Raw genomic sequence first — 26,688 nt, 5'->3', positions numbered from 1 at the left:
TGTATATACACATACTAACACATACATATATATGTATATACACATAGTAACACAAATATATATGTATATACACATACTAACACATAAATATATATGTATATACACATAGTAACACATACATATATATGTATATACACATACTAACACATACATATATATGTATATACACATACTAACACATACATATATATGTATATACACATACTAACACATACATATATATGTATATACACATACTAACACATACATATATATGTATATACACATAGTAACACAAATATATATGTATATACACATACTAACACATAAAAATATATGTATATACACATAGTAACACATACATATATATGTATATACACATACTAACACATAAATATATATGTATATACACATAGTAACACATAAATATATATGTATATGCACATACTAACACATAAATATATATGTATATACACATACTAACACATAAATATATATGTATATATACATAGTAACACATAAATATATATGTATATATACACATAGTAACACATAAATATATATGTATATACACATAGTAACACATAAATATATATGTATATGCACATAGTAACACATAAATATATATGTATATACACATACTAACACATAAATATATATGTATATGCACATAGTAACACATAAATATATATGTATATACACATACTAACACATAAATATATATGTATATGCACATATTAACACATAAATATATATGTATATGCACATACTAACACATAAATATATATGTATATACACATACTAACACATAAATATATATGTATATATACATAGTAACACAAATATATATGTATATACACATACTAACACATAAACATATATGTATATACACATATTAACACATAAATATATATGTATATACACATAGTAACACATAAATATATATGTACACATACTAACACATAAATATATCTGTATATACACATATTAACACATAAATATATATGTATATACACATACTAACACATAAATATATATGTATCTACACATATTAACACAAATATATATGTATATGCACATACTAACACATAAATATATATGTATATACACATACTAACACATAAATATATATGTATATATACATAGTAACACAAATATATATGTATATACACATACTAACACATAAACATATATGTATATACACATATTAACACATAAATATATATGTATATACACATAGTAACACATAAATATATATGTACACATACTAACACATAAATATATCTGTATATACACATATTAACACATAAATATATATGTATATACACATACTAACACATAAATATATATGTATATACACATATTAACACATAAATATATATGTATATACACATAGTAACACATAAATATATCTGTATATACACATAATAACACATAAATATATATGTATGTACACATAATAACACATAAATATATATGTATATACATAATAACACATAAGTATATATGTATATAGTCATATACATATATATTAATAAATGCTGTCTATCGCTGCGCTACTTACCCCCTTCGCTGTGCAAGGTTCTAATGCAGTCTGTGGAGCCTATGGCAGCTTACAGCACACATTTTAGGACGCTGGTATTACAAAGTGGAGCTCTAATATCTCATGCTCGCAACGCAATATTTAGCGTTCCACTTGTTATCTGGCCCAAAGTGATAACATAATGAGATCTGAGATCTGCAAGCAAGGTTTAAAGGCACAAAACCAGCTATTTCATATACACAAATAAACCTGAAAATGCAATTTTTCATACATTTTATACTCTGCAGCTAGTATTACGTCATTGGAAATTCATTAAGGGAAAAACAATTTTATAGTACACTGTCCCTTTAATTATTCAGATAGAGTGTGTAATTATAAACAACTTTCCAAATTACTTTTAATATTTAATTTGATTCATTTTCTTAATATCATTTATTGAAAAGAGATATCTAGGTAGGCTCAGAAGCAGCAGTGCACTGGGAGCTAGATGCTGATTGGTGGCTGCACATATATGCCTCATGTCATTGGGTCACCTGATGTGCTCAGCTAGTTCCCATTAGTGCAATGCTGCTCCATCAATAAAGGATACCAAGAGAATAAAGCAAATTTAATAATAGAAGTACATTGTGAAGTTGTTTAAAATTGTATAATCTATCTGAATCATGAAAGAAACATGTTGTTTTTTTTTTTTTGTCCCTTTAAAGTGTCTTGTCTTCCTTTTCTATGGCAATACAATTAATTAGAATGACCATAAAAATTAGCTAAGCTGCCTGAATTACAAATACAATTGTCAGGGTTCCTGTGAATAGCATTAAATAAACTACATATGTATCAAATACATTTTGATATTTTATGTCCGCTAAGATCTCCTCTGACATGAATTGAGTGGGCTATGGCCACAACATACCAAACCCCTTTTCCTGATTACAGAACATCAGAAAACAAAGAAATTATTTTCAAAGGTTTCCTGCCTAAGGTGTGAAGTAAAATTTCCTATCAGATCACCACTGACCCCCTCGCTGCTCAAGACATCTAAGAGAGAGTAAAAGGGAAACATTTGTTTCAATTAGTGAAATTGACGAACCCCTGCAATGAGATAGTCAGTCTACAATATTCAACTCTTTTGAAGCTTAAGTGTATGCAGAGAAAAAACAGTTTTACAGGGAAAGTGACCATTCACGCTTCAACGCAAATTAGTACATGCTGAGTTTTCAATAAACATCCTCCCCAGACTTGGTGACAACTTAGATTTTAAATAGCAGAATGTATACTTAGAAAGTCATATAAATGATTTGTCTATAATTTTCAAATCTATTTAAAAAAAAATAAAAAAAATAAAAATATATATATATATATATATATATATATATATATATATATATATATTATGAACCTGGGAGATATGTCCAATGCATAAGATACCTTTAAATCTAAAGTGAATATATAACTGTCTATTTTAAGTGTTTAACCAACTTACTTCAGAATAACAACATTGTTTCTTTCATTTCAGACCGAAGAGAAAACAGTAAATTGTCCCATAAATTTTATATAAATTGTGTTTTCATGCACTCAAAATAACACTATCAAGAGATGTACAAAGATGTGGGCTATATTTATATTGAAAAAGAATGAGACTCCAATAAGCATATTTTAATATAGAATTGATAATATACACGTGTTTGATCTCAAATTGTACATTTTCAATAATATTAGATGTTACTGAACATATAATTTATTAATATCAGGAAATAGTGAGTATATTAAATATACAATGAAAATATATAGTAAGCTGTTAGCAGTGTTGAAAATGAAACTGTTTGTCTTTGTCTGTTGCCACCAATAGTTCAAAAATGGTATTGCAATCAAAAGGCATTTCCCAAATAGCCTACGAGATGTTCAGATCCAAGGGCCAATCACAGACAAGCATTGGAAAGGGCCTATCCAATTCTGTGGGAATGATTAAAGAAAAGAAGGAGTGGTTTATCTGATAAATGTTGCCACACACACTAGACAAGGGACAGACTCAAAGAGATATAACGGTTGAATGAGAGAGAAACACACAGGTTTGTGCTAGGTACCTCTCTGCAATTTTGGGACACTTTCTTGGACAAAGAAAGATAAGAATTTGAGGCCTGTATCCTTACAATAGTAGAAAAATCCTTTCTTTTATGACCTACAAGAAAAAGCTGAACATTCATTTGGTTATTTGGTAAAGTATACGCGATTGTAGTATATATATAATATTTAAATCCAAGGTATTCTATAGCTATAGTTAGATTGCAGCTGGAAATTTAAAAAGGGAACTTGTTGTAAATTAAATAGAGTAAGCTTGTAATCCATATTGGGCATTAAATTAAAGTTATTGGCTAATTATAGAAGAATCTGGTATTTTATTGTGATATTTTAATGTGATTCATTGTAAGTAAAATTAATTTTAAATATATATGTTGGTTTGCTTTGTAAAGAATATTGCAATGGAATTAGCGTGTATAATTGATTCATAATCTAGTTTCTACACAAATATAATTCAGTTTGTATATAAATTTAACTAATATAAGAATTTAGGAATAATTATTAATTTCAATTGTTTTGTATATACATTTTAATTGGAGGTTATTTTAAAGAATAATAATAAATTAATTATATTGATAACCTGGTATATACCTACATATTATCTGGAGGCACTGCAGTAGATATTATTATCTTTATCACATTGATATAATATATTTGAAGTAAATTGAAATTATCTCGTAATATTTTAAAATTAATTTTTTTCTTGTTGGTCAAAATTGTATTAGTGTTTTAATTTAACCAAATATTAAGCCAAAATAATAATGTCTGTTACCAGAAGTGAATCAATTGAATCTATACATGTATTGAAACATGTATGTTCCCCAAAATTGCCTGTTAGTCAGGCAGAAACGCTTAAAACAGAAGCCATTACTCACCTTAAAAATAGATTAATTATTAAGATAGAATTAGGTGCTTACATTAAGATGCTGAAGACTAAGGCCAAAAATATTGTAAATAATATATGGTGAAATATTTCAAGGGCTGTTAAAGTTTGGCCAACCTCAAAAACCAAGAAAATGCGACAAAATAATTTTCAAAACTTGGGGTCTGCGAACGATGAAATGTACAATAAAATTGAAGTACAGAATTCACAATTGGAGCAACTGGGGGGTGAAAATTATTTCTTAAGGCTAGGTGAAGAGGAGATGGAGCAAGTCCAGGATAAAATGAATGCGCTTGCCCAGAACATGGCAACCTTACAAAAGTATAAAAAAAATTAGTAGCCCAAATAGAAGATTTGCATAAGCAACTTGCACAAAGCCAGAAAGAGCTTAGTGAACTGAAAAGGCTATCTAGCAATAATACAACCCCCTCTGTTAGCAATGAGAATAATGCAGGTATTTTACAAACCCTAAAAGAATTTATGAAAAATGAACTGCAGAACATTAGGGAAGAATTCATACAAAGGACCCCTATCAGGTCAGAGGTAAACTTCCCACATAGAAAGTCACCTCATGTTATAAATTCAGTGAACTGCTACACCTCACAGGGGGAGGGCAGCTCTAGTAGTGAGTCAGAGGGCGGTGCCAGCTACCCAGATAGTCCATATAATACTAATGTGCATAAGGGGTCTCCCCATAGTAAAATTACGGCAGATAGGGGGTGCTCCAGTCCCAAAAATAAGGTCCCTAGGAAAGCCCAAGATACATCTAATAAGGTATATGACACCCCTAAAATAATTACTTTCTTAAGGGATACAATACCTAAATTTTCCAAAAACGGAACCACTTCTATAATTGACCACTTAGAGAACTATGAAAATGCTTTATCTATAATGAATGTTACTAGTGAGCAGTCAAAAATTGAATTTCTGCCCTGGGAATTTGAGGGTAAACATCAGAAATTCTTTGCTTCACTAAAGGTATATGAATATTCATTCCTGGAGTGAAGCAAAGCATCCGTGCAAGCCCTATAGAATTCCTTTCTGTACTAAAAAGTGCGTACAGTGTGGCTGAAGACTACCCTATATTTGAAAGCTCAGAATTTGTGAATTTGTTTTAAGAACCATTGCCCGTGCACGTCAAATTCCCAGGGCAGAAATTCAATTTTTAGCGTGTATAATTGATTCATAATCTAGTTTCTACACAAATATAATTCAGTTTGTATATAAATTTAACTAATATAAGAATTTAGGAATAATTATTAATTTCAATTGTTTTGTATATACATTTTAATTGGAGGTTATTTTAAAGAATAATAATAAATTAATTATATTGATAACCTGGTATATACCTACATATTATCTGGAGGCACTGCAGTAGATATTATTATCTTTATCACATTGATATAATATATTTGAAGTAAATTGAAATTATCTCGTAATATTTTAAAATTAATTTTTTTCTTGTTGGTCAAAATTGTATTAGTGTTTTAATTTAACCAAATATTAAGCCAAAATAATAATGTCTGTTACCAGAAGTGAATCAATTGAATCTATACATGTATTGAAACATGTATGTTCCCCAAAATTGCCTGTTAGTCAGGCAGAAACGCTTAAAACAGAAGCCATTACTCACCTTAAAAATAGATTAATTATTAAGATAGAATTAGGTGCTTACATTAAGATGCTGAAGACTAAGGCCAAAAATATTGTAAATAATATATGGTGAAATATTTCAAGGGCTGTTAAAGTTTGGCCAACCTCAAAAACCAAGAAAATGCGACAAAATAATTTTCAAAACTTGGGGTCTGCGAACGATGAAATGTACAATAAAATTGAAGTACAGAATTCACAATTGGAGCAACTGGGGGGTGAAAATTATTTCTTAAGGCTAGGTGAAGAGGAGATGGAGCAAGTCCAGGATAAAATGAATGCGCTTGCCCAGAACATGGCAACCTTACAAAAGTATAAAAAAAATTAGTAGCCCAAATAGAAGATTTGCATAAGCAACTTGCACAAAGCCAGAAAGAGCTTAGTGAACTGAAAAGGCTATCTAGCAATAATACAACCCCCTCTGTTAGCAATGAGAATAATGCAGGTATTTTACAAACCCTAAAAGAATTTATGAAAAATGAACTGCAGAACATTAGGGAAGAATTCATACAAAGGACCCCTATCAGGTCAGAGGTAAACTTCCCACATAGAAAGTCACCTCATGTTATAAATTCAGTGAACTGCTACACCTCACAGGGGGAGGGCAGCTCTAGTAGTGAGTCAGAGGGCGGTGCCAGCTACCCAGATAGTCCATATAATACTAATGTGCATAAGGGGTCTCCCCATAGTAAAATTACGGCAGATAGGGGGTGCTCCAGTCCCAAAAATAAGGTCCCTAGGAAAGCCCAAGATACATCTAATAAGGTATATGACACCCCTAAAATAATTACTTTCTTAAGGGATACAATACCTAAATTTTCCAAAAACGGAACCACTTCTATAATTGACCACTTAGAGAACTATGAAAATGCTTTATCTATAATGAATGTTACTAGTGAGCAGTCAAAAATTAATTTCTGCCCTGGGAATTTGAGGGTAAACATCAGAAATTCTTTGCTTCACTAAAGGTATATGAATATTCATTCCTGGAGTGAAGCAAAGCATCCGTGCAAGCCCTATAGAATTCCTTTCTGTACTAAAAAGTGCGTACAGTGTGGCTGAAGACTACCCTATATTTGAAAGCTCAGAATTTGTGAATTTGTTTTAAGAACCATTGCCCGTGCACGTCAAGCTTAATTTGGCTAGAGATTTTGATGAGCACTGCTCATTGGACTGGCTGATCAAAGAGAGTACAAAATTATACTCTATTCAGCTGTCTGGTGAACAGGGGTTTAAAAGGGAACCAAGGCCCAGCCCCAAAATTGTAGAAGAAACTAGGGTATCAACTAGCCCCCTCAATTTGGAGTCCAACAAGAAAACTTATGCGGAAGTAGCCCGAGAAAACAGGCCTTCCCCACAAAGTTTTAACTCTGCCTCTCCCCGCATCACGGGCCATGGTGAAGAGAGAATATACTCAAAATGGGGGGCATACCCAGACAAATAGTTATCCACAAAGAGATGAACACCCACAAGGTTATCGTTATCGCCGTAAAAATAAATACCATAAGTGGCGAAAATACTCTCAGGGTAACCAGACACCCCAAGTAAATAGTGTTCCCCAACATATTAATGATGAACAAGTTGAACCCCAAAGACAACCATGTCAAAATAGAAACAATAGCTATGATTCTGAGGGATCCCAAGGATCCAGGAATCAATACCCTGGGATATCAAAAAATCGGTCCATGGGTAAAAAAAGCTTGTATAGTCAAGTCGGCCAACTCAGTACGCAAGTAAGTCAATTATGTACACTATTTACTAATATAAGTCAAGCTTTGATGGCTCAGCACCCTAATAATCCTTTTTTAGGGGTACAGCCAGTGGCCAGCAGTGGGCCACAGGCACAGTCTTTAAAATACTGCGGTATTACCTGAGAGAGGGGGGAGAGATATACCAAATAAAATGATAAATATCAATAATGGTACTAATTATGTTATCTCCCTACACACCAAAAAACAAAGATTTAGCTGTGATGACAAGCAACCTCAGCTGGGAAGCTCTAACAAATTTCTTCTTTTGCAGTTGTCCCATAACCTTATTCCCACAGATGCAGTACACATGAACTTAGTCAACCCTATTATAGAGGAAATGAATGGTGAGAGTGAAAATTCTCCTGCATCAGGTAACGTGGTGGATTCAGGTAACTTGTGGCAAAGTCCACAAATGGGTAATCATGCTAATTTTATGTGTGAAATGGTAGAAGCTGCAGGGAGATATTATGCATTAGCTGAGCTCCAGGATTCAGTCTCCAACCCAATCATGGGATTAATTGATACTGGATCTCAGGCAACTATTTTATCCCACAGGTACTACACACAGCTAAACAAGCTAACACCCCACAAACCTAAAATAAAATAATTTGATGGTTCACTAATAGGTGTTGGGGGTGACTCTCTCAAAGTCTACGGTACGGCATGGTTAAAGCTAAAGCTGGGGAACAGGGTAATAAGACACCCTGTCATTATAGTGGATCTGCCAACTGATAGTTTAATAATTGGTAGTGATCTCCTGAAACAGTTAAGCACCATAATTGATTGCATAAATCATGTAATTTGGTCACAAGTTAAAAGACCTATTAATTATGAGCGGTCCGGCATATCTCGCACCAGACATAACTTTTACATGGTGGAAGAGAAGCCAGATGCTGTGGAGATTAATTTCAGGAATAACTCTGTGCCTGAAATCACTATCCTACAAACGGATAATCAGATTCCCCTAAGTGACTCTGATGGTAATACTTTTAAAATTTTGCCTGGAAAGATAGCCAATATTTCCTTAGATGGTGATGTATTAACTATATCTCTCCACAAGGGGGATGCTAAGTCCCGTAAAGGGGGAGATCACTCTCAATTCCTCACAGAAATTGAGAAATTGAAAGATGATCTATTCATCCCTATACATGTGCATGACCCTGGAAAAACCAAGTATGCCAAATTGAACTTAAAAGAGGAAGCTAGCTATATAAGCGAAGGCTTCCAGAATCATGGGGGCAAGGAAAATTATAATCAAAAGGATCTCACCTCTAGTTTGGAAGAAGCCTATGAGATAGGACAGCCTGAAATCTTCCCAGGATTTCAGCAAATAGTTGAAGAGGAAATCTCCTTAGCTAATGGCTGTTCCAGTGATGATGAACACTGACAGCTACGAGAACTCCTGATGGAGTACAAGGATATTTTTGCTAGGGATTCTTATGACTGTGGTACTACAGACTTGCACATTGCAAGAATACAAACAGATCCCGATGCACCACCTGTATTTGTTAAACAATACAGACTTCCTTTAGCCTCATATGATTCTCTTGCAGAAATCATAAGGAACTTGGAAGAAAGGGGTATCATCAGACATGTGCACAGCTCTTATAACAATCCTATTCTAATGTTCTACAGCCTAATGGACAATGATGTTTGTGTGCTGACTTAAGACAGCTAAACAAGCGAGTGTACATGTCTGGCTGGCCTGTGCCATATATTGACCAGCGGCCAGCTGTGAACTTTGATGTTCGGTGTGTCGAGTGCGACCCAGACTGTTACTGCTGTGCTTTGTACACTGACCGGGGATTTTCTACGCTTACCTTAGTGTAAGTTACTATGTATTATTGCATTGTTATATTTGAATAAATCACTCAAGTTTTTGCGCTTCTCTTACTCTTTTGTTTTAGTTCTCCATATATTGACCAGTGCCTAGTGCAGATACAGGGATCCAAAATACTCACTGCCATTGATTGTTCATAGGGATATTGGACCATAAAGGTTCATGAGGAGGACCAGTATAAGCTTGCATTCTCGTTCCAAAAGGTCCAGTATGCATTTCAAAGGCTCCCGTTTGGATACATAAATTCAGGACATGAATTTGCTGTATTCATGCATAAGGCTATGCCTGATACACTGGAAAGGGGGACCTTATCTTATGTTGATGATGTTTTAATCAAAAGCACAGACTTTACAAAAACAAATCACAGAACTTAAACACATCCTCAGCCAACTTAAAAGGGCAGGTGTCAAATTATCCCTACAAAAAGCTCAATGGTGCCGCACTCGTGTGAACTTCCTAGGACAAGAAGTTACTTCTGAAGGGTTAAATCCTTAGAAGAAAAAGGTGGAAGCTATAATAAATTCTAAGAAACCAACTAACTTAAAGGAATTGAGATAATTCCTGGGTATGACGGATTGTTCTTGCAAATTTATTGATAATTATGCAGAATTTGCTAAACCACTGCTACTTCTTCTAAAGAAGGATGTGAAATGGCATTAAGAGCAACTGCAAGTAGTGCTACTAATATGTCAACTTTTGAATTGATGACTGGTAGAATAATGGTTCTATCTCAACATCTATTGTACTGTACATCAGACCAGAATTTTATAAATGCCGCCAATACAAATCAATATGTGGAGAATCTAAGGAAGCACCTGCAATATGCATTTGCATTTGCTCAAAGGAACATAGAGAAGGCTGCAACTGCCGCTAAAACCTATTATGATCTCAAAACATCCAAAAAGGAATATGAAATAAATGATAATGTTTATCTTTATAACTTTGGAAGAGATCAGGTTAAGGAGAAGAAATTTCTTACAGGGTCTTTTTGTCATTACTGACAAGATATCTTCAGTTGCCTATAACATTAGGATACCTAAAAGTGATACCTTTATGGATAAATGGGTCCATATTAACCAGTTGCGAGCATGCAATCCTAGATCCCAACTACAAGTCATAGAAGGAGAATGAAATGTCATATCCCCACTGAAGAAATATTGTAGTTTAAAGATACCTAGCTAACAAGCATGAATGTGATGGTCAAAAAATAACGGACTCTCTTCATAATAAGATTGTCTATGATTAATACCATCAGTACACTCACCAAGTACCACTGACTTTAAGCCAGTTCAAATTCATGTGTCCTACATATATTTAAATTGGAAGGGGGAATTGTGTCAGGGTACCTGTGAATAGCATTAAATAAACTACATATGTATCAAATAAATTTTGATATTTTATGTCAGCTAAGATCTCCTCTGACATGAATTGAGTGGGCTATGGCCACAACATACCAAACCCCTTTTCCTGATTACAGAACATCAGAGAACAAAGAAATTGTTTTTAAAGGTTTCCTGCCTAAGGTGGGAAGCTAAATTTCCTATCAGATCACCACTGACCTCCTCGCTGCTCAAGACATCGAAGAGAGAGTAAAAGGGAAACATTTGTTTCAATTAGTGAAATTGACGAACCCCTGCAATGAGATAGTCAGTCTACAATATTCAACTCTTTTGAAGCTTAAGTGTATGCAGAGAAAAAACAGTTTTACAGGGAAAGTGACCATTCAAACTTCGACGTAAATTAGTACATGCTGAGTTTTCAATAAACATCCTTCCCAGATTTGGTGACAAATTAGTTTCTAAATAGCAGAATGTATACTTAGAAAGTCATATAAATGATTCTTCTATCATTTTAAAATCTATTTAAAATACTCAAATAACATATATATATATATATATATATATTCTTCAACAAACTACAAGAGGAGAACAAGGACCATCAAACATTTCCTAAGGCCCTGTATAGATAGGGAATCAAGCACTCTTTTTTATAAAAATAGCTCAAAAGTATAGCTAAATTAAACAAATGGAATGAATCTCTGACCAGTACAATCACAGAGAACAAAAAATAATTTATTAATAGTACAAAAAGAAGTAAATCCTAACTGTCCAAACATAGCAATAGGCCAGTTGTGCGCTGGCCTAGGTATATGTTAGCAACACAAAGTAAAGTATGTTGAACAAACAATATAGAACATGTGGCCAATTAAAACCCTGAAGATGTGCACATCATAATCATAATATTGGCAAAAATATAATCCAAAGACACCTAGTACACTGCTACACCCAAGCTGTACACGGTATCCAAGTCAATACAAGGGATAATTACCGGACAGGCAATTTTTAGGGATCTAAGTAGTGACAGGTGCTTTGTAAAGATTTCAGGAACAGCAATAATGGCAGTATAGCAACAATTACAAAGAATTACATACAAGTATGAAGAATAGCTATTGCAATGGTTATTAGCAATAAGATAGATAGCGAGTTACATACAAGTATGAAGAATAACTATTGCAATGGTTATTAGCAATCAAATAGATAGTGGAACATAGTAATACATCCTCCATAATGAATTGCCTCAGTACAGCAGTTACATAGAGACACAACAGTTTACATAGAGATGCCTGCATTGAGATAAAATTCTCACAAGATTGTATTGCTGAAAAAAACAACCAAATCACACACCGGGATGATTTTCCACATATAGCGGTATTGTTTTCAGCCAAACTTAGCATAAGTCCAAGGTATGCAAAATGGGATAAGTGCTGCCAAAGCTGCATGCGTGTTAGTAAAGCATAGTACGTCTTATTGCTGAAGATGTTGTGTGAAAACAGCAAACAAGCCAAATGAGCAGTGGGAGCTGAAACTGCAGCGTGGTAGGACTGCGTGCTTACTTCCTGGTTGGTCACATGTGCGTCCATGATCCAATGCCTTGTGACCAACCAGTGACCAACCAGGAAGTAAGCACGCAGTCCTACCACGCTGCAGTTTCAGCGTGTAGCATTCAACTGGCTCAGCAAACTGTTTCATGGGACTCAATTACAAGGCAGTATTTCAGGAGGCAACCGGTAACAAACAGCGGACCTCAATTGTGGACACCTCCAGAATCAGATAAGTGCATGCTTACGGCTTAACATAGGAATATAGCTGCTTCCACATGCAATATGGGGGGTTAGCCTGGACTGATTCCCACTGCTCATTTGGCTTGTTTGCTGTTTTCACACAACATCTTCAGCAATAAGACGTACTATGCTTTACTAACACGCATGCAGCTTTGGCAGCACTTATCCCATTTTGCATACCTTGGACTTATGCTAAGTTTGGCTGAAAACAATACCGCTATATGTGGAAAATCATCCCGGTGTGATTTGGTTGTTTTTTTCAGCAATACACTCTTGTGAGAATTTTATCTCAATGCAGGCATCTCTATGTAAACTGCTGTGTCTCTATGTAACTGCTGTACTGAGGCAATTCATTATGGAGGATGTATTACTATGTTCCACTATCTATTTTATTGCTAATAACCATTGCAATAGTTATTCTTCATACTTGTATGTAACTCGCTATCTATCTTATTGCTAATAACCATTGCAATAGCTATTCTTCATACTTGTATGTAATTCTTTGTAATTGTTGCTATACTGCCATTATTGCTGTTCCTGAAATCTTTACAAAGCACCTGTCACTACTTAGATCCCTAAAAATTGCCTGTCCGGTAATTATCCCTTGTATTGACTCGGATACCGTGTACAACTTGGGTGTAGCAGTGTACTAGGTGTCTTTGGATTATATTTTTGCCAATATTATGATTATGATGTGCACATCTTCAGGGTTTTAATTGGCCACATGTTCTATATTGTTTGTTCAACATACTTTACTTTGTGTTGCTAACATATACCTAGGCCAGCGCACAACTGGCCTATTGCTATGTTTGGACAGTTAGGATTTACTTCTTTTTGTACTATTAATAAATTATTTTTTGTTCTCTGTGATTGTACTGGTCAGAGATTCATTCCATTTGTTTAATTTAGCTATACTTTTGAGCTATTTTTATAAAAAAGAGTGCTTGATTCCCTATCTATACAGGGCCTTAGGAAATTTTTGATGGTCCTTGTTCTCCTCTTGTAGTTTGTTGAAGAATAATTTTTTATAGGGTCTGCACCACATTAAAATTATAATCTAATATAACATTAATGTTTTCTAAATTTTGAACATTTTTTACATGGAAAAAGACACATTTATAGTAGCCATTTGTCCTGTACCCTTTTTGGTATATATATATATATATATATATATATATATATATATATATATATATATATATATATATATATATATATATATATATATGAATGAACTTGGGAGATGTGTCTAATGCATAAGATACCTTTAAATCTAAGGTGAATATATAACTGTCTATTTTAAGTGTTTAACCAACTTACTTCAGAATAACAACATTGTTTCTTTAATTTCAGACCGAGGAGAAAACAGTAAATTGTCCCATAAATTTTATATAAATTGTGTTTTCTTGCACTTAAAATAACACTATCAAGAGATGTACAAAGATGAGGGCTATATTTATATTGAAAAGGAATGAGACTCCAATAAAAATATTTTAATATAGAATTGATCATATACTCGTGTTTGATCTCAAAATGTATATTTTCAATGATATTAGATGATACCATATGTACTGAACATATATTTTATTAATATCAGGAAATAGTGAGTTTATTAAATATACAATTAAAAGATATAGTAAGCTGTTAGCAGTGTTGAAAATGAAACTGTTTGTCTTTGTCTGCTGCAACCAATAGATCAAAAATGGTATTGCAATCAAAAGGCATTTGACTGCTTAGGGAGGCATTTCCCAAAAAGCCTACAAGATGTTCAGATCCGAGGGCCAATCACAGACAAGCATCAGTAAGGGCCTATTAAATTCTGTGGGAATGATTAAAGAAAAGAAGGAGTGGTTTATCTGATAAAGGTTGCCACATACACTAGACAAGGGACAGACTCAAAGAGATATAATGGTTGAATGAGAAAGAAACACACAGGTTTATGCTAAGTACCTCTCTGCAATTTTGTGACACTTTCTTGGACAAAGGAAGATAACAATTTGAGGTCTGCATCCTTACAATAGTGGAAAATCCTTTCTTATATGACCTACAAGAAGAAGCTGAACATTTATTTGGTTATTTGGCAAAGTATACGCGATTGTTAAGTATATATATATATATATATATATATATATATATATTTAAATCCAAGGTATTCTATAGCTATAGTTAGATTGCAGCTGGAAATTTAAAAAGGGCACTTTTTGTAATTTAAATTTGAATTCATAGTCCTGTGTAGTTTAGAGCTAGTCCCATTAGTACTAAAGAATTTTATTTGCTAGATAAAGGTCTTTTGTATTTCACATCTCTAAGTCAGGCTTATTATTGTGAAATTTCATATAAATTGGTTATTGTGGTTAAAATCTCTGATTGTTGTAAATTAAGCAGAGTAAGTTTGTAATCCATATTGGGCATTAAATTAGTGTTATTGGCTAATTATAGAAGATTCTGGTATTTTATTGTTATATTTTAATGTGATTCATTGTAAGTAAGATTAAATTTAAAGATATATTTTGGTTTGCTTTGTAAAGAATATTGTAACGAAATAAGAGTGTATAATTGATTCATAATCTAGTTTCTACATAAATATAATTCAGTGTGTATATAAATTTAACTAATATAAGAATTTAGGAATAAATATTAATTTCAATTGTTTCGTATATACATTTTAATTGGAGGTTATTTTAAAGAATACTAATAAATAAATTATATTATATTTATAACCTGGTATATACCTACACAATATAATAAGAAAACATTTGTTTTATTTTGAAATTAGGAAAAGACTGTGGTTGCGTCACACCAAAATATATTTGAATGCATTGTTTACACTTAAAGTAATGGTAAATCCTAGGGTTTGTGAAACGCTAGGATTTACCAGTAAAGCAATTAAAGGGGACATGTATAAAATACTTCATGCTGAAAGTTCCTTTATTTGTCTGAAGCGTTCGGTGCGCTGAGCTCCTCAGACAGCTCATGGCAAAAACGCTATTTTTCAGTGAGGTAATGTTTCCATGTCTTAGTCAATAGCTGTGCGGGCCAGTTGGCGCCATGCTGGATAAAATCCCCTCAGTGATAAAATAGTGTTCTGCTGTAGGCGGTCTGAGGCACTCAGGGCGGCAAACGCTGGAGACAAATAAGGGTATTAAGTATTATACATGACTGAAAGTCCCCTTCATTTGCTGCATTGGTAAATCCTGGCTTTTCACAAAACATAGGATTTTTCATGGTGTGTGTGTAACACATTCATATTTTTTTTGCATAAAATAACCTATGCACAAGCACAAACACTAAAGAGTCAGTCACAATTTATCGGCTATTTGCCCCCACAAAAGGTTTTTCAGTTTCTAGACAAATTGATCAGCACATTTTAAAGTGATCACAATCAAAAATGGATCTGTGTGTTAAAAGCCCAGAACAAAAAATCTGTTTCCACAAAAATATTCCCAAAAATGTGTTTCAGTGTGTTAAGGAAGCCACCAGAAACTGACATATACAGTGGCCATTTCACACTTCTTAAAGGGCCACTTAACACAGTAGAATAGCATAATCAATAAGTGCATAATAAAAAGACAATGTAACGGCACTCCGTTTGAATTTCAAATGAGAAGCAGATTTTTTCAAATGACAAAGTTACATTTTCCTTCTCACTGCATAATGTGATAGCCATCGGCCAATCAGAACATACACATACCTATATTCTATGAATTCTTACACATGCTCAGTAGGAGCTGATGCCTCAGAAAATATCAATATAAAACTACTGTGCACATTTAGATAATAGAAGTGAATTGGAAAGTTATTTAAAATTGTGTGCTCTATCTGAATCATGAAAATGTTTAATTTACCCCTTTGTTCAGTGTGTAAGTGAAATACTCATTTACATGTGTGAGATGAACTTATTGCAATACATTCTAATAACTGCTTAAAGGGACACTGACCCCATTTTTTTTCTTTCGTGATACAGATAGAGCATGACATTTTAAGCTACTATCTAATTTACTCCTATTATCAAATTTTCTTCATTCTCTTGGTATCTTTATTTAAAATGCAAGAATATAAGTTTAGATGCCGGCCAATTTTTAGTGAGCATCCTGGGTTGTCCTTGCTGATTGGTGGATACATTCATCCACCAATAAAAAAGTGCTATCCAGAGTTCTGAACCAAAAAAAGCTTAGATGGAAATTATGAAGTTGCTTAAAATTGCTTCTGTATCTGAATCACGAAAGAAAAAAATGTGGGTTCAGTGTCCCTTTAACCATCTGAATGCTGTTTGTATATGTACATGAGGGGTATATGGTGCATGTTTGCTCACTGGTTATATTGGCGTTTAATATTTTAAAAGTAATGTTTTCTTTAACTCCTACCTTAAACACACGGATGTACCCTATACATTGAGTGTCCTTAAAAACTAGCGGATGCTTTAAGTGATCTATAGTTTCGCTGTATGAATTTTATATTTGACATTGCAGACCTGACAGCTAGAGCATAATAAAAAAGGTTTAATATATGTGAGATATTGGCACATTCACAGACACTCGTGAGGTTGCTGAGAGAAGCGAGATCATGTTCAAAATGTATTGAGTATCGATGCACCTATCTTTTCAGTTTTATTAGTGGATGTTCCTACCATTAAAGGGACATGAAACCCAACATTTCATATCCCAGTAGTGCACTGCTGCTCCTGAGATTACCTAGGTATGCTTTTCAACTAAGGATACCAAAAGAAAGAAGCACAATTGATAACAGAAATAAAATTGAAAAGTTGTTTAAAATTGTATGCTTTGTCTGAATCATGAACATAATGTTTACTGTCCCTTTAATATCTATAGTTGTGTGAAGTGCCCTTTACATATCTCAAACAAGAAACACTAGCAACATGGAAGATGAATACTTACAGCTCTATCACTTGTAAAACACTTTATGTACATGTTTGTTATATTATTCACGTGTCTGTGCTGTAATGTAATGTCCCACTGGATAGAACAAAAGGTGCCTAAAGGGCCAGCCGTGACGTAGACGATATTCTCTTTACCTACACCTCAGCCCAGCATAGGGAATCCATACAGGCTCTGCTGCACCTGTGTCTCGTGGTTGTGACTCGCTACTTCAAAGCTGATAAAGTTACTCTTTCATTGTGTACGTATATTAGAGTGCAACCTTTTATAGAATGTTTTCTCCCCATGTCAATTAGTTTGTTCTGGAAGGTTGTGTAGGTGTTTTTGTGCCGGCATTCTTCACACTGGAACTCATTCTATAGGTCCTGTTTAATAAACTTTCCGACTTTAACATTGTACAAGCGTCTGATTCTTAAAGGGGCATGAAACCCACATTTTTTCATGATTTAGGTAGAACATACCATTTTAAACAACTTTCCAGTTTACTTTTATTATCAATTTTGCTTAATTACCTTGTTATGCTTTGTTGAAGGAGCAGTAATGCACTACTGGTTTCTAACTTGACACATGGGGGAACCAATGACAATTGATATATATATATATATATATATATATATATGCAGCCACCAATCAGCAGCTAGAACCTAGGTTCTTTGCTGCTCCTCAGTTTTCCTAGATAAACCTTTCAGCAAAAGATAACATGAGAAGGAAACAAATTAAATAATAGGAGTAAATAGGAAACTTGTTTAAAATTTTATGTTTTACCTAAATCATGAAAGAACATTTTTGGGTTTCATGTCCCTTTAACTATTGGCTGCAGGCGCAGTCCTGCCCTGGTGCTCCAAAGCTGCATACGCAGCTTGATAAATGTTGCGCTCTGCGCTGAGAAGTGACTGGTTATGTGATAGATGCTGATCCATTGGTTATAATGGAAAGTGATTTGCAACTGGTTGATGTGGCACAAGCTGGCATCATTCTTTTTCAGTTGAGAAGTTTGTGATATTGTGTTGAGTATTTTTCTGTGACTTATGAATTCCATAAAGGGATTTTATTTAATCTGGGTCACTCTTTGGATATTGCAGCCCTTACTTAGGTCCTATGAAATGCAAACACTGTATGAATCAAATGAAACAATACAAAAGGCAACTTTATGCCAAGGTACAGCTCTGCTATTGCGTAGTCTTGCGTTGTTAAGGCAAGGGAGTTTTTCTTTTAAATAAAGCTGACTGTTATATAGATGATAACCAACCTCACCATTTAAGTACTTACAGTTACTTGTCTTTTTGTTTGAGCACAAACTTCAATGTTGTTGGGGATAATGTGCATCTTGTAGGGATGTAATAAACTGGCGCAGACCTGGAAATGAATATAAATACGAGTAAAGATGCGTCTGCCTTAGGGCCTTATGATCTAAAACTCGCTGCCATGGAGATAAGTCACACAAAATCTTTGAGATTTTTTTAGACCTTATATTGTAATACTGGAATCTCTCTATCACATACAGAAGCTTGCATAGTGAGATAAACATCTCTTAAAGGGACATAATACCGATATGCTAAATCACTTGAAAGTGATGCAGCATAACTGCAAATAGCTGACGAAAAATATCACCTGAACATCTCTATGTAAAAAAGGAAGATATTTAGGGGCCGATTTATCAAGTGTCTGGTGGACATGATCCACTGTAGCGGTCATGTCCGCCAGACATCAATAAATGCTGACAGCAGTCAGCATTTATCATTGCACAATCAGTTCTAGTGATACCTGTGTCTCAAAATATCTTAAGCTTACAAGAGTAAGTGCTGTGTAAACATTTATACTTCAGCTGCTTTCCAGCTGCAAGATTAAAAACAAAAACATAGCCAATCAGCATCAGCAGTGCTGAGGTCATGCTTTGCTTTTCTGTGATCTCATGAGATTTCACTGGAATCTTGTGAGATTTCATAATAAACTTCCTTACACTAAATTGGGAAATAACATGACTGTGCCTGCACATGTCAGATGCACACTCCCTTGCAAGTCCTGGAACTAGTCCATCTACAATAGAGTGTGACATTTTGAGGTAAAATATCATTACATAGAGATGTTTAGGTGATATTTTCTAGTCAGCTTTTTATATCTAGATAGTAGTGGTAGATGGCGCTGGTCTATTGAGTGATTTTCTCTAGTAAGTGAAGAGAAAAAAGGCTTGATGCATATATTGAAGCCAATTAATATGGGTGCAGTATACTCACTCCATAAGATGAATCTTTACAGCTGAAAGAGAACGTAGCGTCAGATGGCAAGAGTCCACAGGTTCCTGGAGTCAAATACTGAATATTCAGGTTTATCCAAAAGTGGACTATAAATGAATAGAGACCCAAATGACAAAAGTATCCAGTGTGTAATTGAAAAAAATGTAGTAACTTACTCCATAAAACATTAAAACAAGTAAAACAGGTAAGTAAAATAAAATCAATACTTGGTTTTACTTACCTGTTTTACTTGTTTTAATGTATGCTCTTGATAAAGACGTGTAATACGTTGAAATGCGTTGACCAAATAAAACCTTTTATCCTTTGTTGAAAGATTGTCAAGATCTTGTTTTGCTGTGCTGAGCTGGAATCTCCTTATTTATGGAGTAAGTTACTACATTTTTTTTCAATTACACACTGGATACTTTTGTCATTTGGGTCTCTATTCATTTATAGTCCACTTTTGGATAAACCTGAAAATTCAGTATTTGACTCCAGGAACCTGTGGACTCTTGCCATCTGACGCTACGTTCTCTTTCAGCTGTAAAGATTCATCTTATGGAGTGAGTATACTGCACCCATATTAATTGGCTTCAATATATGCATCAAGCCTTTTTACTCTTCACTTACTAGAGAAAATCACTCAATAGACCAGCGCCATCTACCACTACTATCTATCTATACACAGTCACAAGGGAGTGACTGCAAGAAGGCTGCGGTCTGACCTAAAGGAGAGTATCAGTTCTTAGTTCATTTGTACAGAATATTGTGTGTTTTTTTCCATCTTGCACCTCTGTATATTGTTTTCCTTTTTATATCTATGCTGCATCATTTTGGTTATCATGTCCCTATAATGTAAAATTTGTGTTTGTAGAATTATTTGTGGAACCTCGCCATACTTACGAGACTTCTTAGATCATTTCACCAGAGTGGAGAGCTTTAGATCATCTCACCAGAACAGAGAGCTTTAGATCATCTCACCAGAGCGGAGAGCTTTAGATCGTCTCACCAGAGCGGAGAGCTTTAGATCATCTCACCAGAGCGGAGAGCTTTAGATCATCTCACCAGAGTGGAGAGCTTTAGATCATCTCACCAGAGTGGAGAGCTTTAGATCATCTCACCAGAGCGGAGAGCTTTAGATCATCTCACCAGAATGGAGAGCTTTAGATCATCTCACCAGAGCGGAGAGCTTTAGATCATCTCACCAGAGCGAAGAGCTTTAGATAATCTCACCAGAGCGGAGAGCTTTAGATCATCAGGCCTTAGATTGTGACTTAAACACAGACTGTGGCATTGTTTAAACTTCCCATTCCAATATACAAAATACACAGTGATTACAAAATGTTTTACTTTGGAGTAAGTGCTAGAGACAGCTGCCTACTCACATAGGGATTGTCAGTCTGGTATCCAAAAACTAGAGTCTGGACACATTCATCTGTCCTGTCCAGCCGCAATCTGGTCTCTAGGATGTAATTCCTCTTTGTCTTATCGACCGTAAATGTCTCCTGGATAAGAATATTTTGCGGGACCGGCAGCTTAAAAGGATGCCTGAGAAAATAGACAATAGACATGATCAGATAGAGAAAACAATACTAAACAACTTTCCAATGTACTTATATTGTCACATTTGCTTCATTCTCTTGGTGTTCTTTGTTGAAGAAGCATCAATGAACTGCTGGGAGCTAGCGGAACACATCGAGTGAGCCAATGACAAGAGGCATATATGTGCAGACACCAGAGTCAGCATTGCGGCTCCTGGGCCTAACTAGGTATGCTTTTCAAAATAGGATACCAGGAGAAAGCAGCTAAATAGATTAAAGAAGCAAATTGAAAAGCTGTTTAAAACTGTATGCTCTATTTTATTCACAAAAGATTAATTTTGATTTTACTGTCCTTTTAAAGAACAAAACCAAACCTGAAATGAATTAGCCCTTGTTTCTGATATAACATTTTTTCCTTCTTTAGTTCTTCTATGTGCCCGTCCAGCTGTAAGACTAGTGGAGGTCCCTTCTGATCAGCCCATACAGTCTTCACTGAGAAATTGGATTTCAGAGGCTGAAATATTTAATAATATGTAAAATTGTTAATTGACAACTCATAACAGAAGAAATATATAAATATTGTTTTATTCAATGTTTGTTATTACTTAGTTTTATTAACCCCTCCCTCATCTACCTCTCTCCATGCTCTGTGTAGAGCACTGGCCATGTTCCTGGCAGATTTAGGACACCTAGCAACCTTGAGGTTTGGGTGTGCTACAGTAATTAATGGAGAGTCCCCCTTTGAGCCTAGCAGGGCAGGTGATCAATGTTTTCTGCCTCTCAACATTTTAAGACAAGAGGATTGAAGGCAGAGTCTGGTTTGGAGAGTTGACATAATGTCATGAGGTGGATTAGGTGTATTATGAGTGTATGGTTGGGTAGCATCAGTGCCAAATGTGGAGTTAGGTTGGTTTGGAGGCGTGACTTGGTGACTCAAGGTGGATTAGGCATGGTAAGAGTGTATGGTTGGGTAGCATCAGTGCTATGTGTGGAGTTAGGTTGGTTTTGAGGCTTGACTTGGTGACACAAGGTTGATAAGATATGGTAAGAGTGTATGGATGGGTAGCATTAGTGCCATGTGTGGTGTTAGGTTGGTTTGGAGGCTTCATTTGGTGACACTAGGTGGATTAGACATGGTATGTGTGTATGGTTGGGTAACATCAGTACTAAGTGTGGAGGTAGGTTTGTTTGGAGGCTTGATTTAGTGACACAAGTTGGATTAGATAAGGTAGGAGTGTATGGTTGGGTGACATCGGGGCTCATAAGATAGAGGAAATGACACAGCTCCAAAACCATGAGAATCTCCAAAATGAAGAATGATTAAGAAATTGTTTTTAACGTTCTGAGACATTATTAAAAAGAATGTAGTATACTTTCCATAGATGAGGTTTTAGTATCTTGTGTCTCATATGTCATGTGGGACACAAGACAGAGGCTCAGATAAAACCTCTACACCCAACACCATGAGCAATGACCCATATCCCAACGTCCTCTAGGTACGCAACATCAGCAGTAATGTGGCCTCAAGTCCAACAGATATGATAATAAACAGAGGGTGAAAGGGAATTGTCTTCCGTGTGATTGGCGACCATGTTCTTACACTTAAAGGGACAGTAAATTCAAAATTAAACTTAAATGTACAGGATAGGGCATGACATTATAAATAACTTTCCAATTTACTTCTGTTATCAATTTTCCTTAGTTCTCTTGGTATCCTTTGTTAGAGTAATCCTATGTGAGCTCAGGAGCGTGCACGTTTAACCATCTGGTAGCAGTGTTTGCAACATTGTTTACATAGATGCACACACTGCTGCCATAGACTGCTAAAGACACATGCACGCTCTTGAGCTGTATCAGCCTATCTAGGTTTACTCTTCAACAAAGGATATAAAAAAACAACGCAAATTTGATAATAGAAGTAAAATCGAAAGTTGTTTAAAATCACATGCTCTATCTGAATCATTAATTTTTACTTTACTGTCCCTTTAAGGAAACAGTCTAGACATCAATACTCACATAAATATACTTGTCTATGTATTTGTAGTATATAAAACAAAACCTTCAAATACATACCTGTCTGTCTGTCTGTCTGTCTATCTATCTTTTTATCTATCTATCTATCTATCTATCTATCTATCTATCGCTCTATCTATCTACCATGTATCTATCTATCTACAGTATATATCTGTCGGTCTATCTATTTATCTTTCTATCTATCTATCTATCTATCTGTCTATCTATCGCTCTATCTATCTATCTATCTATCTCTCTATCTATAATCTATCTACCATGTATCTATCTTTCCATCTATTACAATTACAAATATTATATCTAATAATATAAATTGTTTTACTTGAAGTGCTTACCGATTCCATACATCTGTAATCAGCTGTTAAATTAAACTCGCGTCTTGCACACTTGATCTTAAAGCAAAATGACTTTGCTTTTTCATTATTCTCCAGATGAATTTCATTCTTAAACAGATGAGTCCACAGTGAGACCATTTCACTGTAGCTTCTGAAAGTGCTAATGCCCACGACATGTACAGTGGATACCTAAATAAAATAAACCATCCAAACCGGTCAATAAATCTATAACCAAAATCTATGCAGACAAAATCAATTAGATACAGACTTTGAACATAAAATATATATTTAGGGCATATACAGATGTGAGACAATACTGATTAACAATATTTACTAAAATTCATAGGTATTTTGATGCCTATTTACAGGGAGTGCAGAATTATTAGGCAAATGAGTATTTTGACCACATCATCCACTTTATGCATGTTGTCTTACTCCAAGCTGTATAGGCTCGAAAGCCTACTACCAATTAAGCATATTAGGTGATGTGCATCTCTGTAATGAGAAGGGGTGTGGTCTAATGACATCAACACCCTATATCAGGTGTGCATAATTAGTAGGCAACTTCCTTTCCTTTGGCAAAATGGGTCAAAAGAAGGACTTGACAGGCTCAGAAAAGTCAAAAATAGTGAGATATCTTGCAGAGGGATGCAGCACTCTTAAAATTGCAAAGCTTCTGAAGCATGATCATCGAACAATCAAGCGTTTCATTCAAAATAGTCAACAGGGTCGCAAGAAGCGTGTGGAAAAACAAAGGCGCAAAATAACTGCCCATGAACTGAGAAAAGTCAAGCGTGCAGCTGCCAAGATGCCACTTGCCACCAGTTTGGCCATATTTCAGAGCTGCAACATCACTGGAGTGCCCAAAAGCACAAGGTGTGCAATACTCAGAGACATGGCCAAGGTAAGAAAGGCTGAAAGACGACCACCACTGAACAAGACACACAAGCTGAAACGTCAAGACTGGGCCAAGAAATATCTCAAGACTGATTTTTCTAAGGTTTTATGGACTGATGAAATGAGAGTGAGTCTTGATGGGCCAGATGGATGGGCCCGTGGCTGGATTGGTAAAGGGCAGAGAGCTCCAGTCCGACTCAGACGCCAGCAAGGTGGAGGTGGAGTACTGGTTTGGGCTGGTATCATCAAAGATGAGCTTGTGGGGCCTTTTCGGGTTGAGGATGGAGTCAAGCTCAACTCCCAGTCCTACTGCCAGTTTCTGGAAGACACCTTCTTCAAGCAGTGGTACAGGAAGAAGTCTGCATCCTTCAAGAAAAACATGATTTTCATGCAGGACAATGCTCCATCACACGCGTCCAAGTACTCCACAGCGTGGCTGGCAAGAAAGGGTATAAAAGAAGAAAATCTAATGACATGGCCTCCTTGTTCACCTGATCTGAACTCCATTGAGAACCTGTGGTCCATCATCAAATGTGAGATTTACAAGGAGGGAAAACAGTACACCTCTCTGAACAGTGTCTGGGAGGCTGTGGTTGCTGCTGCACGCAATGTTGATGGTGAACAGATCAAAACACTGACAGAATCCATGGATGGCAGGCTTTTGAGCACAGTAATAGTCACCTGCACACACAGATATCCCCCTAAAATAGCTATAACTAAAAACAAACTAAAAACTACTTCCAAAAATATTCAGCTTTGATATTAATGAGTTTTTTGGGTTCATTGAGAACATGGTTGTTGTTCAATAATAAAATTAATCCTCAAAAATACAACTTGCCTAATAATTCTGCACTCCCTGTATAGTTCAGGGTTTGATAGAAGGAGGCGCTGGTCAGAAGGATTCTCCATGCAGTAACAAGACTCTGTGTGGCACAGCAGATTCCCAACGGGATATGAAACCTCTTGACAACACAACGGATAAAGATCCACAATAGTGCAATATGCCACACCCAAAGTGTATACTAAAGGAAAATACTCACTGGTAATAGGATCCGAATCTCAGCAGGTTTAATTTGTAATATTAAAATCAAATTACAGCTCTGTTGTGCAATATGTATAACAATATAAATGTATTTGGCTCAACGCATTTCAACAATTTACTTTGTCTTTAAAAGACCTTATTCAAATCACGAAAGAGCTTTAATTTGCTCTTGAAAAAGATGATGTAGTTTGTTGAAACGCGTTTAGCCAAATACATTTATATTGTTATACATATTGCACAACAGAGCTGTAATATGATTTTAACATTACAATAAACCTGCTGGGATTCGGATCCAATTCCCAGTGAGTATTTTCCTTTAGTATTCACTTTAGGTCTAGAATACTGCACTATTGTGGATCTATATCCATTGTGTTGTCAAGAGGTTTCATATCCCGTTGGGAATCTGCTGTGCCACACAGAGTCTTGTTACTGCATGGAGAATCCTTCTGACCAGCGCCTCCTTCTATCAAGCACTTCTATACGGCAACCTGGGAGAAACTGTGGGAAGGCAGCGGTCCTTTTAAAAGGGAAGTACTGTCTCTTCATTTTCTTCTCTTTTTTACCATATTAATATCTGTTGTTTCATCTGCAGAATTTATATTTTACTATTTATATTTCACACTGAGGGCTCGACAAACTAATCGCTCTCTGCTCTGGCGAGATCATCTTGCCAATCAGTCAGTATCTTGTCAGGTCTCTCAAAAAGTGTTATAACGGCTGGCTATTTTTATCTGGCTATGAACGGTCTTGGGTGCAAAGAAGAGACACCTACATTATAATATAATAATAATAATAATAATAATAATAATAATAAAAGATTTTGCTTGATTTCTCACATTCTGGTGAGTTTTTGATCATCAGACTCTCAGGGTA

The 26,688-nt window shown here is 35.1% G+C and overlaps 1 protein-coding gene across 1 annotated transcript in view; it reads right to left on the bottom strand.

Annotated features, from left to right (window-relative positions):
- LOC128641740 (uncharacterized) overlaps nt 1–26,688 on the bottom strand; it is a 383,379-nt gene that overhangs the window by 180,203 nt on the left and 176,488 nt on the right. Inside the window, exons 30-33 of the mRNA XM_053694265.1 lie at nt 23,877–24,065; nt 21,885–22,024; nt 21,355–21,517; nt 19,005–19,091 (exon numbers count right to left, since the gene is read on the bottom strand). Coding sequence (XP_053550240.1) covers nt 19,005–19,091; nt 21,355–21,517; nt 21,885–22,024; nt 23,877–24,065 — 579 coding nt within the window. The remainder of the gene's footprint in view (nt 1–19,004; nt 19,092–21,354; nt 21,518–21,884; nt 22,025–23,876; nt 24,066–26,688) is intronic.

This window comes from Bombina bombina, chromosome 11 (assembly GCF_027579735.1).
Source record: "Bombina bombina isolate aBomBom1 chromosome 11, aBomBom1.pri, whole genome shotgun sequence".
Classification (NCBI taxonomy): Eukaryota; Metazoa; Chordata; class Amphibia; order Anura; family Bombinatoridae; genus Bombina; species Bombina bombina.
This window is presented reverse-complemented; position numbering and strand designations above follow the sequence as displayed.